The sequence below is a fragment of the Ochlerotatus camptorhynchus genome, unplaced genomic scaffold (genome assembly GCF_037179485.1).
Source record: "Ochlerotatus camptorhynchus isolate MF236.1 unplaced genomic scaffold, CSIRO-AGI_Acam_v1.1 ptg000556l, whole genome shotgun sequence".
NCBI classification, from domain to species: domain Eukaryota; kingdom Metazoa; phylum Arthropoda; class Insecta; order Diptera; family Culicidae; genus Ochlerotatus; species Ochlerotatus camptorhynchus.
The window spans coordinates 2409622-2429961 of NW_027041039.1; the positions used below are offsets into that span (position 1 = coordinate 2409622).

At 45.8% G+C, this 20340-nt stretch overlaps 1 protein-coding gene across 1 annotated transcript; it reads left to right on the forward strand.

Annotated features, from left to right (window-relative positions):
* Positions 1-14377: 14377 nt before the first annotated feature.
* On the forward strand, positions 14378-19703 carry LOC135713454 (uncharacterized). The gene is made up of 3 exons (XM_065236568.1): positions 14378-18641; positions 18729-18961; positions 19365-19703. The coding sequence occupies exons 1-3, from the start codon at positions 14378-14380 to the stop codon at positions 19701-19703; spliced, it is 4836 nt and encodes a 1611-aa protein (XP_065092640.1).
* The last annotated feature ends 637 nt before the right edge of the window (positions 19704-20340 follow it).

Consider the following 20340-nt stretch of genomic DNA (forward strand, 5'->3'; position numbering starts at 1 on the left):
CACGACATGTGCTCCTGTCATCGTCGACTTGACGATCTCGAGGGGACACGGGTGGGGTAGTTGTTCTAGCTCGCTATTCTAATATCTATATGCAATCTTCACACTGCCGTACTCTAACGGAACTATCAACTCTATGCTTTCATCTACTCCATCTATCGTATAAAAATTACCACTACAGTCTGTTATTTGAAATTAGCATCTTCAACTATGAATTCCGTTGTTTGTTGATCTCGAGGCTCTCTGCAACATCCAATTTCCATGGTGTAGATACGGTTCGTAAAATCTTGATGTCCTCCGTCGATAGTTGGTGATCCTCTGTGAAGATGTGTTCTGCATTCTTTGATTTAAAATCATATGTTAGGCGTTTTTCCTCTAGCTTTTTGGCCTTATTAACCTCCACTATATGTTCTTTAAATCTAGCTGCTAAAGTTCTCTTGGTTTGTCCTACATATACTTTGTTACAATGATTACAGCTTATTTTTTATACACCTGCGTTACCTAAAACATTAACTGGGTCTTTAGTGGATCCTAACAATGATTTTAACTGGTTATGTCTACTAGTGAAAACTAAACTTCGTTTCAAGGTGCTGCGGTGAGGGTTGTAAATAATTTCTTTTGTAAAATACTCGCATTTTTATCGATGATTGGCTGGATAGTGGTCTCCTTGTATCCGTTGAGTCTCGCTGTTTCGAAGATGTACTGTAATTCCTTAACTTTCCTTGCTTCGCAGAGTGGAAGAGTCTGCATCCGATGAATCATGTGGTGGAAGGCGGCCATTTTCTGCTGGAACGAATGGTTGGAAGTATACACACTTAGAAAAATTGATGTACATTTAGGTGTTCTGAGACTGACATATACGAGCGTCAATTTTGACATGAAATTGAGTCATAATAGACGCGAAATTCAGCTCAATCAAACGTACCTTCAAGCTTTTTAGTCTCGGAGCTCTTAATTTTACATGACATGTTCGTTTACGTCTCATCCTTTATGTCAAATATGGATTCCGTCACGTGTAAGATTAGGTATTTCTAAGTGTGTAGGGGATAACTCTTTTGATGATTGATGGTTTTCTGTAAACTTCGTATTCAAGCGAAGAAGATGATGACAATTCCCTGATGAGTAGAAGATCGAGAAATGCTAGTTTTCGTCTTTTAATACATCGTGAGTGAATTTTATATCCTTGTCAATTCTGCTCTAACCTTTAAAATTGTGGAAAAGCTTCCCGTTTAAGTACGCTGAAGATATCGTCGACAAACCTCCACCAACGCGTTGCAACGGTTTGGTAATAGTCCTTTCTCCTTCAGGATTGTTTTCAAGTTAGCCATGAAAAGTTCACACAGGAAGGGGGATAGGGGGTTTCCCATTGTTGCTCCTTCGTCTGCTTGTAGAAAATTACCACGGAAAGAGAACCCGAGCAAAGTCGGTTAACAAAATGAAAGCAAATCGATATTAAAGTGTGCAGTTCCTATCATAATGAAAACTCATTTTGATTACAAATGTTGCGACATAAGTCTGATATCATATTCTGCTTTCATTATGCAGTCAAGACGTTTTAAATGAAAGCAACTTAACTTGAAGTTCTGCTGTTTAAGTCTTGTTTAAAATTTAATTGAAATTCATCTGTCGTTGAACTAATGATTATCGTTTATCTGATTTGTTTAACACATTTTAGGTCATTCGTGACTTACCCACAGTGAGATTGGAGCCTAAGTCTTTCAGCTTGAGAAACATGAATGGTAACCATTTACTCTAGGTCCGTATTCAGTTAAACATTATGAATGCAAAATCAGTAATCAAATTGATTTCGTTGAACGCAGGATTAGTTTTCCGTTTGCTCCAACAGTGTAAAATTTTGCTCTCATTTTTGCTGTGTTAACCGTTAAGTCGACCAAAATGAGATCAACTGGAGTATTCAAAATAAGTTACATCATAACAGCAAATTCTGATTTCAATTTGATCTTCAGCTTTGCTCGGGAAGTAGTTCTCGTCCATACAAAGGCGGGTCACCTTAAGGAACGTTCGAACCTTGTTTCTCCATGCTGCATTCTCTCGTTGTGTTAATAGCCAGTCCTCCAAATGGTTGATCGCTTCCTTGACCGGTATGCTAGGAAAAAAAGAGCTGTGACGTCGAAAGATACCATAATTTCGTCCTCGTTGATGACTGCTGAAGATTGTAATTGCTGGGTGATACTAACTGCCGTACTCTGGAACTGATTTGGCATACGCTGGAACTCTTTGACTAGCCACTTCGATAGTTTGTGGGGAACCAACTGCAAACACGATGTCTCGCATTTCATTCCCCGGTTTGTGGACTTTGGGGAGATCTTTGAACCTGGGTAGAATGGGATTGGATTCCCGTAAACGACCTGCTCCATCACCTAATATTGATTTGCACTCCTTCAGTGTTTTCTCCACGCGTTTCACTATGTTCTGTAAGGGGTCTACATGAAGCTGCCTATACGGCCTGTTTTTCAGAGAGTCAGAGATTATGCTGTGTGAATCTGTAAGGATTAGGACTGATCGGTCCGAACCGGTTGCTGCTTCTAATATCGCCGCTGCCTCAGCAGAAAAAAACCGAGCTTTGTGGTGGTAGGCTCAAGCTCGTTGGCGGGATTTTTCCAGCGATGCCTATCCCAACTCCGGTGTGCGATTTGAACCCGTCCTAAAAACGGTGCACATGCCTGGGGTACCCAGAATTTAGCATCTTCCAGACGGAATATCTGATCGCTGCCGAGTTGTCCCCTGCCCTAGACTGGTCCTTAATCCGGCTTTCAATGTTTAACGGTCTCGATTGACAACTTTTTCCTCTCAGCCAGGGGAAGGTCGGTGTTGGCTGCTATACGGTGGACTCTATTCCCCTCTTCGAGGAGATAGATCCGTTTGATATCCGATGTTTTTGCCAAGTAGGTAACCGCTTTGATGGTGAGGGGGAGAGGTAGCTCATCGATTCTTCCGGTTCGCCTCCTAGCATCGTGCTATAAGGTACCAGGCGATAACCAGCGTAGTTGATCGATAGCTCAATGACGTCATTTCGTTGGCGTCTGCAATGCGAAATTCTCATAGCAGGCGTTGACGATGGGACGTTGTCGAGTTATTGAATAGCAACTATCGTGGTAGCTCACCGATTACCTGTCGATCTGCCAAATTTGGAAAGACGTCTGCATTGAATTGTCTCATATGATAATATTCCGCCCACTATATCACAAGAAATTGCGAGTAGCTGAGTGGAATGGAGATAAGTTAAGCATTGAGTACAGGACCAAGTCTCCCCTGGGTGGTGCCAAAAGATGAGCGCAATAGAATCATCAAGTTGCCATAAGGCACGGAATGAGACTATTGCATGGCTGGGTAGTCAAAGTCTTCCATTCGTTAGTCATTTTAGGTGGATTAGAACAGGTTTAGGTTTAGGGTGGGCGTTGGCCAGATTTGGATTTTTCAGATGTAATCCTGGATAGGACCCTGTCTTTGAACGTCGCGTGAAAGTGGAACTTAATGAAGGCCTAAGTACTTTTTCGTAGTTTTTAGTTTTTGGATTTCAAAGATCGTCGGTTACAGTGGCCTGCCTACTGAGCAGAAAAACGCGGTCCCAGGTCCTTACATATCAAAGAGATTTATGGTAAAATCGCTTGTGTATCGTGTATTTTGCGAAACTCGTTGTTGTCGTTGGTTCCGGGTTTGAATGGATACACAAATTTGAGCAACGGTATTATGTGATATGAGGGGCTCGGTGGCCTTAGAGCAACCGTTTTTGCTTACTGAGCAGAACATCATGAGTCTAATCTCAGGCCCATCCACATTCAAGATTGGTCAATCGTTTTATTTGTTAATATGACTACATGGTAATAACAGCAACTCGGTGATTAAAAAGGTGCTCGTCTGCCTAGTGGCAAATTTTTTGCTTACTGAGCAGAAGACCGTGGGTTTAGTCCCAAGCTTCTTCGCGTTATATGATCGTTAGTACATCAATTCAGCTTATCGTTTACCAAAACGAACCCTGCTGCAAACCCAACCCTCTTATCCAACATCCCAGTGATTCCTCGTGGAAGTGCAGAGGTGTTCTCGGCTTCCATCAAAGCGAGTGTCATGTCAACACAATCCTTCCCATTCCTTTCTTGACCTGTGTTCGGGCGCGGCCGGCGCTGGTATTGCCTTATTTAAGATCACCAGTTTTTACACATTGAGGATGATTGCTAGTCCCAAGCATCGTCTATTGGTTCTCTGTGTAATTACAGTTGATCTGGCAGTAACAGAGTAGCAACCGTGGGCGGTCAATCAAGCTCAAGCTCAAGCTCAAGTAGGTAACCGCTTTGATGGTGACTGCAGTGTGCAGTGTCAATTCAAATCCGGAAGGGACGTACCCCGTAAACCGGTACAAGGCCTTGCAACACTTTGTCCTTGCGGTTAGCTCCAGGCCGTGGACGGCTGTCGATAATTGCCATGGCTACATGCAGTCGGATAGCTCGGTTGTTGGTGCGGTGCGGCATGGAGATTGTTCGGATAAGGTTTATGCGGGTCTTGCAACTAGCCTTAACGCTCTGGAAGAGTTGCATGAAGGTCAAGTGTCAATCAACTAGATGCGAGTCCTTGCGATGGTGCGACCGTTGGCCATAATTCGCACGTCATCCGCATAGACAAAAATGGGAATGTTGAGTGGCAAATGAGTAAAGATCCGATTTATCGCTCTTAGGGAAATCGTCACTGCAATAACCGATGCTTACGGCACCCCTGTTCTCTTTTTTTCCCTGTGTCCTTTGACAGTTCTTGGAGGTTCCCTTTCCTGCTCGGAAGGCGTGCTGCCGGTGGACGACGATTCGACGATAGCCGGTGGACGACGGTGGAGAAGTCGACGATTGACCATGCGTTCCAGCACCTTGCTTGCACAGATGGTTAACGCAATCGGACGGAATTTATCGGCACCTCGTGTGGAGGCGTTGGCCTTTGGGATCGGGATCACCAAACATCCTTGCTAAGCGGCCAGAAAGTCACCCGAACGCCACACCTAGTAGTAAAGGTTCAATAATTTTTCCTTTCCGTCGATAGGAAGATTTTTTGAAGTCCGCGGACGACTGGGAACCATTTATGCTCTCCAGCTATTGCGTTTGGCATCTCGGATGGTCTGCCTGCATTGATTGGTTGAGCCGTTCTCTTTATTTTTGTAGCGCTCATTCCTGAATTCCTCTAGAAAATACTCATAGACGATCAATCTCTTGCATGATTTTTGAATTTTTAAGTTTTTCCATTCATTGATTATGACGCAGTATTGCTCCACTATTACCCAAATGTCATCCATTACCGCCTGAATAAATGCCAGAAGCGTACAGTAACCAAATCAGGCGGATAATTGTACGTAAGGGAAGGTTAGCATCGCTGTACTACTTTATTACTGTATCGTTGATCCTTAACGACCAACAATATTCTCATCACAATAGTTCATCTCGGAAAATCCCTTCCAGCAACCTTCGAGACAATCAACCGCTCGACTCGTTAGAAGCAATATCATTAGCCTTAGTCTACCCACACTCTCTGGCACCGCGCAAACTGCCAGGATCGAAGTAAAAGTAAATCACACTTCGACTGTGTAGACCCATCTTCAATTTACGGCCGCTGGATGCTGCCGTTGCTCTGACTCCGACCAAATGTGACTCAACCCGGCCTTGCAGTCGCACGCCTTGCACATCCCCGGACCATATTTTACACGCTTAAAACGCCTTTTAGAAAGCTTTTAAGGTTTTCATTTCTTTCCTTTATAAACGTACACAATCTTTGTGCTCTTTTCATACCTGGCTCGGCGCAAACGCTCGCCAAAGGAATTAACGCCTGCCGTTGTTGTGTCTGTCCGTCTGACAGGAATTATTCGATCAGGTTAGGCATCTCGAGGGGTCTCGCATAGTTGATCCAGACAGTTCCCTATGCTTCTTCCCGTCTGACGAACGTCGTATAAGGAGAAATTTGAATATTTCACAGCTTCAGCCACAGCTACTCAAATTTATGGGATGCATACGCTGCCGAAAGAACGATCTGACGCGTAAAATGATTCACCAAAGGCGACACGTCCGACTACAATCGGACCCCCGGAGAGGTCTACTGCTCCAGTCCGCCGCTCGCTATCGTCGTTTTGCTACAAGAAGAAGCCCCGAAAACAACGAATAAACAACATCAAAAGACGATAATCCCTGTGGTAAGTCGCGTGGCGTGGGTGACTCCCACATATTCCGCGGAAGAGAGCTGCTCATCATCATCGTCGTCGTCGTCTTCATCGTTACTGAGGAGTCATCTTCACCACCGACCGGCGAACAACAACATCTTCCCAGCTTCTTCTTACTACTACTACCCTTTTTCCAGGTAAATCATCATAATAAAATCGTATGAAACGGCATGAAGCTGGGAATAAATAATAACGGATGACTTGTAGCTCGTTGCACCTTCTTCCGTGGCTCGTTCGTTCGGATCTAGAAACAATTTTGTGCTCTGCTCTGAGCAACTTTTTAGCCCCGGTGACGACGCGTGGCGTCGGCTTGTAGAAACATGGATGTAACAACAGCATCGCAAGGGCATGTTATTCCTCATTCAGACATCACAGAGAGGATCCACCCTCGCAGTTTGGCGCGTGGTGCTTGAGATTGTGTGACTCCAACAGACCACGCTGCGTTGTTCTTTGTTTCCGAACGTTGTTCCTACCGCAGTCAGTTGGGACGTGAAGGGAGCGATCTTGTCACTCAAGGAAACGAGTGCAGCAGCGTTGCACTCAGAGTCTGCTGTAGGAGATTCTGTTCGATCTGCAACATTATTATTATTTTGTATAGACAGGTTCCTGAATACTGCGGTTCGGATTTATTCCGCGGATACTATCGTGGTGGAAAAACTTCGTAATGCGAAATGTTGAAAATAGTACCTTAAACTTCCATCAGTTCACTAAAATTACACGATACAGACAGTTCACGAAAAAACACTACCGTCGTGGTTGGCTTTTGGGCACTTTTCGGGTGTGTGCCAAATTGCGTATGAAATCAATTAAATAGTTAATAACATGAGTGTAATGTGAAGTATATGAACGACCAAGATTGATTGTAGAAAATGTTCGCATTATAGCTTTCAAGGCACAGTTGGAAATGTAAATAGACGGGCGCAATATCAATGCTTGTAAAATCAATAATAAACGTGATATTTTGTTCTAATATCACGCGTAATATAGAGAGCATACGAGAGCACAACAATATCATTTGATTGAAGATTTTACTTTTAAACTTTCCTGAAAGTCTAGACTTTTTTCTGATGCTTTCGATGCTTTCCTGAAGTTATTGGAACTGCTCTAAAGTCCTTTCTTAAGCTTTCTTGAAGTTCTCAAAGCTTTCTTAAAGTTATTTAAACTTGCTTAAAGACCACTAAACTTTCGTAAAGTTCTTTAAACTTTCATAAAGTTCTCTATGCTTCTCCGATTTTCTCAGAATTTCCCGTTTATTTTCTGAAGTTAATTGAGCTGCCTTGAAGTTCTGTGATCTTCTCTGAAGCTCCCGAAATTGTTCATAAAGTTTCCGAAACTTCCTTGAAGCTTACGGAATATCTTTTATAATCTCTAATCTTCACTAAACTTTCTAACATATTGTTTGGTTGGAATCGCTGGAGGAGGATGTGTGCGGAATGATGGTTATGCAAGTCGGTTTGTCGGTGAATATCGTGAAGAATGGTTCGGGCCCGTCAGCCATACGCATAATTTATACATTTAGTATATGTTGGACGAGTTCCGGGTCGTTTTCTGAATAACGTACAATTTTAATTCATAATGTATAAATCCGCACCATTGGACAACGATCATGGTTGGATTTGATGAGCTTGTTCCAGTTGAAAAACGTTTGTTGTGACGACCAACAACGAGACGGTTTTCAATGACATGAGACAGCGGTTCTATGTTCCGGCATTACGACGACTTGTAAGGAGAGTAGCAGCCGAATGTCAACGATGTAAGAACTCCAAAGCGGTTCCTGTAATTCCTCGCATGGCACGATTACCTAGGGCACGGTTGACCCCCTTCTTGAAGCCGTTTACGTACATCGGGATCGACTACTTTGGGCCGATTATGATCAAGGTCGGACGAAGTCAAGTCAAGCGCTGGGTGGCCTTATTCACCTGCCTGAGCATCCGGGCAGGTCATATGGAGGTAGTCCATAGTCTCGCAACACAATCCTGTATAATGGCATTTCGGCGCTTCGTGGCACGGCGTGGAGCGCCTCTGGAGGTGTTGTACAGCGATAACGGCACCTGTTTCGTTGGAGCAAACCGACAGCTAAAAAAGGAGATTGACAAGATCAACGAAAGCTGTGCAGCTACGTTCACCAACGTCCGCTCTAAATGGATTTTCAATCCACCTGCAGCGCCACATATGGGTGGCCTGTGGGAACGGATGGTACGCTCCGTGAAAACGGCAATGCTTGCCCTAGGAGACGGATGGCGGAATCCTAATGAGGAGACTTTTGAAACCATCGTTCTCGAAGCCGAAGCGATTGTCAATTCGCGCCCTTTAACATACGTCGGTCTCGATTCATCGGATCAGGAGGCGCTGACCCCTAAACATTGTTTGTTTTACGGAACACAGGGCGTCAACCAGCCTGCTGTTCAACCGGTAGAGTACCGTAGCGCACTCAGAGATAGTTGGAAGTTGGCTCAGTGGATGATTGACCAGTTTTAGAGACGCTGGATACGAGAGTATCTTCCGGTGTTGACAAGGCGATCCAAGTGGTTTGAGCCAGCAAAGCCAATCCAGATCGGCGATGTAGTGGTGGTAGTAGATGACTCCATCAGGAACCAGTAGCTTAAAGGAACGATCATCGAAGTATATACTGCATCAGATGGACAAGTTAGGCAGGCCAAGGTGCAGACAGTCAAAGATATCATCGTACGACCAACAGTGAAGTTAGCAGTTTTGGATGTTCTCGGAAGATCCAGATCACACGGGTCGGGGAATGTTGTGACGACCACTGGGTCATCCCAGAATATTGTGCAACCGTGCACTCCCTCGACGAAGTGACAAGTTACATGAACGTCAACAGAATAGACATATTTGTATAACTATTATAGAATACCAGGGATTGTTTACAAGCGAACAACAATAGCTACAGATAACGTGCAGGTTTTCGACAAACTGAAATTTAATTTAAGTATTGCTAAAGTTATAAATTACGTACATGTGTGTGCCTATATTTACTGGATCGTGAAGATTTAGAACGAGTCACACAGTGCTAGTTGAAACATTATAACCAGTTGAATTACCGTATACAACACTGAAATCTTTGAAGCTGTTTTTGGACAGCTAGCAAAATTCGGTGTAATTCAACAGCCGCAACAACGTTCTTATGCAATTGTTATCATTGTTTTTGATTTATTGATTTTGGGAGTTTTTGAGATTGGCTTTTCGCTGACCGGAGTGTGTGAATGGGATTGGTGAATAAGCTTCTGGCCAGTGAGAATTATATGGAAGTATCGCGTTATTAAAAGCAGCTTAAGTATTAACAGCACAAAATTTGTTACACAGATGATGCAAAACTGACATCTATTGATTTAAATTATTAAAGTTTATCAGAAGTTCCCTTAATTTAAGTTTATGTTCAGCTCTTTGATAATGATACATCTTTAGATTAACTTTATTCAGCCTTTGTTAAGGCTGGGTTTATTGATTTATTTTTTCAGCCCTTCGATGATGGAAAATCTTTAAATTTATTTTCTAATGATTAATTTTTAGTCTCGAGCTCATCAACTGTCCATAATTTCTCAATAGCCTTGTCTAACGAATCCACTTTCATTACATGCCATGTGATGTTCGTGGCATCATTCGTAGATTTTGTATCGCCTGATACCACCCAACTGAACCTCGTACTGACAAAAAATGGAAGCGTACTACCGAATTTGCGAACTTGAAGCCGGCCATCATCGCGTATGAGGAAATCGTAAAAGTACAGAACATCCAAAACCAGATCGATCGGACCAGATACAAAGAATTCCGGGTTAACTAGTGCCATGTTAGCAGGAGGTTTCCATTGAGTCAACGGAAGAGGAATGGAAGGCTGATCGTTGGTAACAAGCTCCATAACCAGAAAATCCAGAGAGATCGAGAAATCGCGCACCCGAGAAGCGATTGTAGCGGAAACTTCATAAGTTGTTTGGCTGCGTGATCGTCCAATAGCAGAAATTTCCACTTTCATGTCCCGCCTTGGTAGCCGGAGTAGCTTGCGGAGATTTTCAGACATCAGGTTAGCTTGCGATCCAGAATCCAGAAGCGCCCTTGCGAGATCAATATTTCCCCAAATATCCTTGATGTTCAGCAGAACCGTTTGCAGAAACTCGTGCGATTTTGGCTGTCCCATTGCCTGATTAATTGCAATTGATGCCGCCGAACTAATAACCAAACCACCATAGTTCGAAGCACCACCCGATGTTGATGGAACAGGTGAATCCTCGTTGTCATTTACTACTGGGGCAGGATCAGAACCATAATCAGGAAAATCAGAGTAGAGCAGTGAATGATGTTTCTTTGATCAAGTCTAGCACCGACATTTGGTTGGACAATCTCGAGCCAAATGATTTCTTCCTAGACAGTTACTGCAGCCTTTTGTCAATCGGAAGTTAAGCGAAAGTTGGACAACCAGTATATCAATGTTCATCGCTGCATGCGAAGTAATCCGATGGAACCTTTTCGGACGCCGAGTTGACCGAAACCTTCGATGGACGAGATTTGAAACCATTGTTGGACGATGCACCATTGGTCGCAAATATATGTTGATCCACTGAAACTGCATTCCAACCACGAGTTTTCATCTAGAGATACAGGACCAACGAAGGAAATGGTGGCTCCTCTTCAGACGTAACATTCTCCTCCCAACGCTTCTGAGTCACCTCGTCGAGCTTCGAAACCATTAGATGAACTATAGTTAGCCTCACTCATCGAATAGGAATCAATCAGCTTCAAAGCACCACCCTTGAGGGCAGCGCGCAACTAGCGGAACTTCTGTGTGTCTTTCAGCTCTGTAGAGGAATCGATCAAGGCAACAAACGTATCGTGGAATGGAAGCCAGTTTTGAAAATTACCATCGCACTCAGGTACATTGATTTTAAGGAAGTCGCACGGAAGGTGTTAATTGGACCTGTGTTTTGCGTTGCATGCTGTTGTGATAATTTACTCGCCAACCTTGCCATTACCTCAAAGTATTTGTCCTCAATTTCTGCCCTCAGCTGCTGGTGCTTCTACATGTACTTTTCGTTTTAATTCATGCCCTCAATATCGTTCTGAAGTTCCTCGAATTCAGTCCATTTCGCTTCAAGTTTCTCCAGACGTATCTTGACTTGATGTTCGTTAAACTTCTCTGTGCTTTCCTCCGGTTGCTTGGCTCACAAAGTCAGCAACGCTGTCCTTAATGTGTAACAGAGTCTTGAGCTTCTTTGATATGGTGTGAACGAAGAAAGATATTCAGCCAGCATCACGGAACCGTTGAACTTGAATCGATGATGTCACGAATGTCACGATAGAGAAAACCAAATGTGGGCACGTTCGGTAAGAGCAGCACCTTTCAACCAAGAATATCATTTTTTTGGACAGGGACTCACCTGGTGAGCCTGTCTATTAGGCCTTGAATATAATTATAACCGTTCCAATCTGCTTGAATCGTTGATCAGCTCCAAACCTTTCACGTAGTGTCGATAGTATCCAATGTTCAATGATTTGATCCCAAATGCGTAGTTTTGATCGTAATAGCCATCGGAAACTCCGCCGAAGTAGTAAGCCGGTAGAGACGAAATTTGAAAATATTAAGTTGGACAGGTCCTCACCTTGTAGGCCGCCTTGTATTTTCAATTCATCTCTCCTGCATTCAATCTCCACAAAAACGGTGATGGCGCGAACTATAAATTTCACCGTTCACGGCCAGTCCGGAGCGGAAGAAGAGCGGCTTTGACATCCCCTTCTCGCTGATTGTCAGCCACAGCAGCACCTTCTTGGGGAACTTGGTGTGTGAAATGAACTTCACCTCGGAGCTCACTTCCTTCGTGGGGGAAGTAAAATACGAAGTGCCCTGCCAGCCGTTGCCATCCAGGGTGAGATAGGTCTCGTCGTCCATCACCACCGCCACGTCGCGATTCCCCGGGAAAAACGAGTTGACCATCTTATTCAGCCGCTGCCGCTGCGCCATTGCCTGCAGCTCCGAAACCAGTGGACGTGACTTCCGGTTCCTGACATGTATGTTCTTGTTCGCCAGGTACTTTTTCACTGTTTGGCCGGTTGCATCGACCTCCCGGCCAAGCGCACGCAGCGATGTAGCCACTTTTCCCTAGGTCTTCCTCTTCAGCATCCTTTGGAGCTTCTTGTCGCTCAGGGTCGTCGGCCGTCCGGAGCCGGGCTTTCTTTCGATGCTCTGATTATTGTCTAATAGTGCCAAGATGTTGTAGATGCCGGAACGGGCGTATCCGGCGTCCACAAAGTGCCGCACGATGTCAGCTTTCGACGCGGCGGGGTGCCGTTCTTTGAACGCGCACACTTCTGAACGGAGTTGCTTCACTGTTTTTGCCATCACGGTTAGAGTTCGACTGATCAACGGCGCCGGTGGTGTAGTGGTAAGCGTGATTACCTCTCACCCCAGCAGGCCTGGGTTCAATCCCAGTCGGTGCCGCCGGGATGTTCTGAGGCATAACATCTCTGATCACGCCTTCCTTCGGATGGGAAGTAAAGCCGTTGGTCCCCGGTTCATGAGTTGATGGGTCGATAGGTAGGGTCCAGGTGTGGGAGCTGCCTTCCTGGCACGTCGGTAGCATTGGTGCTCAGCACGGAAAACAAGATCGACGGAAAAAACAAACCAAAGGAAAAAAGAGTTCGACTGATAGAGCCGTCAAATTTTGTCTGCTGACTCATGGGTTACTATGATGGGTAGTTTCGTCAGTGCAGGTGAAGGTAAACCCATGAAAAATCGACAATTTTTGTTCATTTTTTAAATGCAAACGTTAGCTTAGCCATTTCTTGATAAATTCCAAAAATTGAGGTACCTCCAGATTTCCTAGGGTCTGTAGATTATTTTGATCATAAAAAGATTGAAAATTGGGTCGTCTCCTTTTTTAAAGAGCGGAAAAAAATTGTCACACGTTTTTTTTAAAGTGTGTTAATGGGCTTTGCAAGTGGTTTAAGATCTATAATTTAGCACAAATGTTCATAATTAGCCAGAATAAAGTCATGGTTCCTACTAATGGATCCTGGAGACAACGGAATGGTAAAAGTGGTCAATCTATGAAACTGATCCTAGATCTCCACATTTTTTTTTTCGAAAACACGTGGAACTGTGATAAAAGAAAGAAATTGCGATCGTGACAAAAACATGCTTCCGGATGGCCTTGAGGCGGCCGTCCTTCGAAAAATCCGAATCTTCCGTAATAGTGGTCCATGCATGAAACTGATCCTACAGCTCCGCAGTTTTTTTTTGAAAACACATGGAACTGTGATATAAGAATGAATTTGGGGTCGTGACATAAACATGGACCTGCATGGCGTGATAATTCCATGAAACTGCTTCTAGAGCTCCGTGTTTTTTTAATCATCTTCTGTTGCGACCCAGAACTTATAGTACTAACATGAAAGCACTAAATTACGAGCAAATTATACAAACAAATGAATTATAAATTAACCTAAAAATACCCACCACCCAGAACACCGCTTCTACACTTATACATCTATATACATCCCAAATTGATTACCCTTCACCTCACACTGAACACGACAAATAAATCAGTTACCTAAGAACTACAAAGCAACACAGACCAGTTTCTGCACTCTCGTCCGAAAACTATCTCGGTTCGCGCCAGTCCGCCCAGTGATTGAAACCACAATTTCGCCGTTGTACACAAGTTCGCCTTTGTCGTCGTGCCGGCCAGATTCCGGCAATCAAGCAAGAACATTTGGTGCCGAAACCCGGGAACACATCCCGGACAGTGATTGCGTTCCAACGGAACAATCAATTCGTCGCGAACATTTATAACCATTCGAACCGTCCCGCGTGTGCTTTCACTGCGTGTATCTGCCCAGTACAATAGAAGCTACCGTTTAGTTATTGTTTCTCCTCACGCTGAGGTTCTACATTGTTAGTGCGACTATTGTGAGGAAGATTGCCACGCCGCTCCCGCAAAGAGTGTTGTGCTGTTGGAGATAATTAATTACCGGTTGCTGCTGTCGCTGTTTTGGACTGCATAGGATTTGGGCCGCCCCAGAGTGCCGTCGTCAAAGTACCCGTTTGGCCAACCATCGTCGCAGTATCGCCGAGAAGATTTCCTCCAACAAGTCCACGTCGTAACGATCGAAAGGTTAAGTACGGTCGAAGCAGGTGAGTGACCTCTTTTTCTTTGTTGAGGCAGAATGGCTACCGCCACGCGGAGCAAGAAAGCCAAGCAGTTGAAACAACTGGCTGCCAAGCGGGGCAACCTACTGCAATCAGCGCAATTGATTCGCGAATTTGACCAAAATTATGATATTTCGCAAGCAGCCGAGATTCCATTTCGGCTTAATCGTTTGGACAAGTTATGGGATGAGCTGGAACACGTTGATATGGAGCTTGAAGCACTTTGCGGTAAAGACCCTGGCGCCGCTGAAACTCGTGCCGAGTTTCAGAACTTGTACTATCGATTGAAGGGTTCACTTACGAGAAAGCTTCCAGCTCCTACCCAAGCCAAACCACCTGCTCCCGTACAACAACAGCAGATTATGCTCCCTTCCTCTGGTGTGCGCCTCCCAGAGCTAAAAATCCCAGAATTTGATGGGAACCCTGAAGATTGGTCTGGCTTTCATGACTTGTTTAAATCCATGATCCATGACAACTACCAATTAACAAACATTCAGAAGCTACATTATCTTCGAGCTTCGTTGAAAGGGGATGCTGCTCGTATCATCTCTTCTCTTGCCGTTTCTACGTACAGCTACACTGTTGCGTGGAAGTTGATAACGGATCGTTACGAGGACAAGAATTTGTTGATCAAGCAACACATCTCTGCGCTTTTTTCGGTTTCTCCGCTGCGGAATGAGTCCGCTTCTGGCCTTTCTGAACTGGCAGATGAGTTCGAGAAACACGTGAAAATCTTGGACTCTCTAGAAACCAAGGCGCAGCATTGGGATTCTGTGTTGGTGGAGCTCCTTTTCAGTCGTATGGATGCCACCTCACAGAAACAGTGGGAAAATAACCGTGACAAAACCCAGCGTCCTTCGTACGACGATCTCATAAAGTTTATCCATGATCACTCACGCACACTGCAGTCCCTCAAGCTCTCCCAATTAGTTTGTACACCGTCGATGGAGGCCAAGCCTACGAAGTCACGACAAGTGTTGGCCCATTCGGCCACAGAACAAACTCCTAAATGCGCTGCGTGCAAACAAGCGCATTTTCTGTTCCAATGCGAGGTCTTTCGTGATCAAACTCCGCATCAACGTTTCGATTTAGTTAAACGGAACAACCTATGCATCAATTGCATCAAAGCATCCCACCAAGCAAGAAACTGTACCAGTGGGTGCTGCAAGTATTGCCAAAAGAAGCACCACACTTTGCTTCATCTCCCGTCGTCCGCCTCCTTGATGACGGGTGGAGCTCCACCACACAGTCAACACACTGAATTCCCAATGCATGAAACAAATCCCAATCTGTCGCATTCTCCTCCGGTTCCGTTCAATAGTGGCCCGGATGTCACTTCGGTCAATCGTGCGTACCCGCTCTCGTCGCCGTCGGTATTTGCGCCTCGCCTGCCCCCGTCGGAAATAGTCACACCTCCTTTCACCGCCTGTCAAACCGTCGCACCAGCAAATGTTGGTGAAAATACAGTGATTTTGTACACCGCACTAGTGAATATCCACGATAACCTCGGACACAGTCAAATCGCTCGTGCACTCCTAGACAGCGGCTCGCAGTCAAGTTTCGTTTCCGAGTCGTTGTGCCAACGTTTATCGCTCAACCGAGTGAAGATCAACATGCCTGTAAGCGGCATTGGGCAAGCAATTGTCAACGTACGTTACGTAGTCTCGGTGAGCATCTCATCCCGATTTGGGTCACAACAATTCCCATTGCATTGCCTGGTGTTGCCGAAACTAACGGTGAACCTTCCAACGAAGACGGTGGATATTAACACGTGGAAAATTCCCAAGCATCTACCGTTAGCAGACCCACACTTCTATCAAAGTCATGGTATCGATTTAATTATCGGTGCCGAGCTTATCCCGTTCATTCTGCAATCCGAGCAGATTCCGTTCGATGACCAGCTACCACCACTCCAGAAGACAACCTTCGGATACGTATTCTCGGGAAAGGTTCCCGCTTCGATGACCACTCCACTTACCTGCTTGGTCTCCGCTTTCGACAACCTGGACGCACAGGTGAAAAGGTTCTGGGAAGTGGAAAACTTTGATGTCGGGAAATGCCTGACTGCCGAAGAACAACAGTGTGAAGCCCACTTCGCATCTACACACAGTCGCAATGCCGACGGTCGTTATGTAGTACGTCTACCAGTTAGGCAAGAACTTCTACCGTCTATTGGAGACACGTGGAACACAGCAGCTCGTCGATTTTCTGCCCTTGAAAGACGGTTCCGCTCCGATGAAACACTATACAAGAGCTACACCGATTTCATGGAGGAGTACGAACGGTTAGGCCACATGGAGGAAGTGAAGACTCGCGTCGCGTTACCCCAGTATTTCCTGCCCCATCACGCAGTCCATCGTCCCGACTCGTCAACAACCAAAATAAGAGTTGTGTTCGACGACTCGGCTAAAAGCAGCAACCAGCTCTCCTTGAACGATCTTCTTCTCACAGGACCAACAGTTCAGCCTTCCATGTTGTGCATCGTTGTCAACTCTCATTTCCACCGATTCGTCATGAAAGCAGACGTGGAGAAAATGTTTCGACAGGCTTTGGTTCATCCAGACGATCGCCTACTACAGCAAGTTGCGTGGCGCCGAAACGAATCAGAGCCACTGAAAACCTATTCCTTGAACACTGTCACCTACGGCACATCTTGTGCTCCGTATCTAGCAACCAGAGTCCTAAACCAGCTGGCAGACGATGAAGGGCATGACTTTCCACTGGCTGCCCCCATTGTCAAGAAAGATTTTTATGTGGACGATGTTTTAACTGGATCCGAGAGCATCGAAGCTCTAGTTAAAACCAGCATACAGCTGACCGAATTACTAAAGCGAGGTGGTTTCAATCTGCGGAAGTGGAGCGCGAATCACCCCAGTATTCTGGAACATTTTCCAGAGGAACTAAAGGAGCATCAGTTGCCGCTAGAACTCGACCGATCTGCATCGATCAAGGCACTGGGCCTACTATGGTTTCCAAAGGAGGACGTATTTGGATTCAAAGTCCCTGATTTTCCAGCCCTGCCACACGTTACGAAGCGCCTCGTACTATCGGAGATGTCGCAGTTATTTGACCCCTTGGGTCTGGTCGGTCCAGTGGTGGCCAGTGCGAAGATGTTTGTGCAGCGATTATGGCAGGAGAAACTTAGCTGGGACGAAAAGCTGCCGGACATTCTGCAATCATGGTGGCTGTCCTTCCGAGCAGCAATTGGTATCGTTCGGAATCTTCGAGTCCCTCGGTGGGTGTTCGAAGAGAGTGCAAAGAGCTACGAGTTGCACTGTTTTGTCGACGCTTCTTCCAAAGGGTATGGGGCGTGCATCTACACGGTATCAACAGGACCTTCCACTAAACGAACAAGCCATTTGCTCATAGCAAAATCACGTGTTGCTCCAGTATGTGGTTATTCCATCCCACGGTTGGAACTCTGTGCAGCTGTACTGGGAAGCCAGTTGGCTGATACCATTCGTAGAACAACCAAGTTTGACTCTACGGTCACGTTCTGGTCAGATTCATCGATCGTTTTGCACTGGATTAATTCACCACCGTCGTCCTGGAAGATATTCGTGTCCAACCGAGTATCGGAGGTCCAGAAACTCACACAAGGATCCCAGTGGCGGCACGTTCCAACCCTAGAAAATCCCGCCGATCGTATATCTCGCGGGGTACAACCAGATGATATCAAGAACGATGCACTGTGGTGGCATGGGCCGTCCTACTTGCTGAATGAAGTGGAATCGTGGCCAGACCCGATAATTCCATTGACGTCGACCGACATTCAGCAGCAGACACCTGAGCAGCGGCAAACGGTTGTACTCCTAAGTGTCACATTTGACGATTCGCTAATCCACGATTACTCACAACTGTCGCATCTTATCAAAGTTGCTTCATTCTGTCAACGTTTCGCAAAAAACTGCCGATTGCCGAGGATGGCTCGTACAGTGGGACCAATCACTCCGGTCGAATACGACAGTACTTTGAAGTCACTCATCCGTGTTACGCAAGCTGCATGTTTCCAGCAGGAACTGCGCCACCTGCGGCACAATGATCAAGAACGGATGGCCCTGCGAAAGGCTGACTTCAAATCACCATTAAAAGACCTTTATGTGTGGATCGATGACACCGGTCTTCTCAGATTGAATGGACGGCTAGCAAACTCACCTGGATCCTTCGACAGCCGCCTCCCGATCATACTACCGGCCGACCACCACCTTTCAAGATTGATCGCCAACTCCGTTCACCATCAAACACTGCATGCAGGACCCACACAGCTCCTGGCAACAATCCGTCAGCGCTTCTGGCCAATACGCGGAAGAGATCTAGCTCGAAGGACAGTCCACCATTGCGTGACTTGTTTTCGTTTTCATCCCCCAGCAAGCAACCAGTTTATGGCTCCACTACCATCAAGCCGTGTCACTGCAGCGAAAGTATTCGAGCATACGGGGCTGGATTACTGTGGGCCGTTTTTCGTTCGACCATTGGCAGGTAGAGGCGCGTCGGTAAAAGTCTGGGTCGCAGTGTACGTCTGTTTCGCCGTAAAAGCCGTAGTCCTCGACATCGTCGCCGGGTTGTCGACGGAGTCGTGCGTCAATTCGTTGAGGCACTACGTTCGTCGGAGCGCGTCGAGAAGTTATGGAGATGCGACAAGCTTTGGTTGATCAACTCAACGGCACTGCATGGACCACCGAATGTTTGGAGAAAGGCATCGAGTTCCAGTTTATTCCACCACGTGCGCCGCATTTCGGCGGCCTATGGGAGGCTGCAGTAAAGGCCTTCAAGCGGCATTTCTGGAAGATCATCGGAGCAGCTCCACACCACTACGACGATATGCGCACAGTTGTTTCCCAAGCTGAATGTATACTGAACTCCAGACCATTGACGCCTCTTTCCAACGACCCGCAGGATCTCTCTGTCCTGACACCCGGCCATTTTTTGCTAGGAGAGTCCCCCTTTCATTTGCCGGAGGCAGACCTTTCTCAGGTGCCAACCAATCGTCTCAACCATTTCCAGGCCACACAACGCTCCGTCCAAAATCTCTGGAAGCGTTGGTCCACGGAATACATCGGGCTTCTCCACCAACGGCCAGCTAAGTGGAGGAAATCCCCAACCGAGTTTCACGTCGGGACCATGGTCTTGGTGAAGAAAGATAACGTTCCTTCGATGCAATGGCCCCTTGGCAGAGTTGTGGCCATCTATCCCGGAAGTGACAACATCGTGCGCGTAGTGGATGTGCGCACGCAACTAGGTATTCGACGCCGTGCAACATCTGAACTATGCGTCCTTCCCATCGAAGATCAGGGTCCAACGAAGGCACACGATTGTGAAACCGTCACCACCAACTCTTCTTGAATGCTGCGCTTCAACGGGGCCCGGTGATGTTGCGACCCAGAACTTATAGTACTAACATGAAAGCACTAAATTACGAGCAAATTATACAAACAAATGAATTATAATTTAACCTAAAAATACCCACCACCCAGAACACCGCTTCTACACTTATACATCTATATACATCCCAAATTGATTACCCTTCACCTCACACTGAACACGACAAATAAATCAGTTACCTAAGAACTACAAAGCAACACAGACCAGTTTCTGCACTCTCGTCCGAAAACTATCTCGGTTCGCGCCAGTCCGCCCAGTGATTGAAACCACAATTTCGCCGTTGTACACAAGTTCGCCTTTGTCGTCGTGCCGGCCAGATTCCGGCAATCAAGCAAGAACATCTTCTGAAATGTTTACAATTTTCCCTCTACCAACACATACGTGAGGGCTAGATCTCCACACCACCAGGTTGCACGAATTCAACTGTATTGCTTAATGTGCATGGAAACACATACGCAGTTAAAGTAAGCTGGTTCAATTCAAGATTTTTGGCTGAGCTTCAGCCATTATGGAATCCATAGCTGATGTTAACAAAAATGTCTAGGAACTTCATATAAAAAACTACAAGGTACAGCCTTATGGGATTGTACGCAATGGT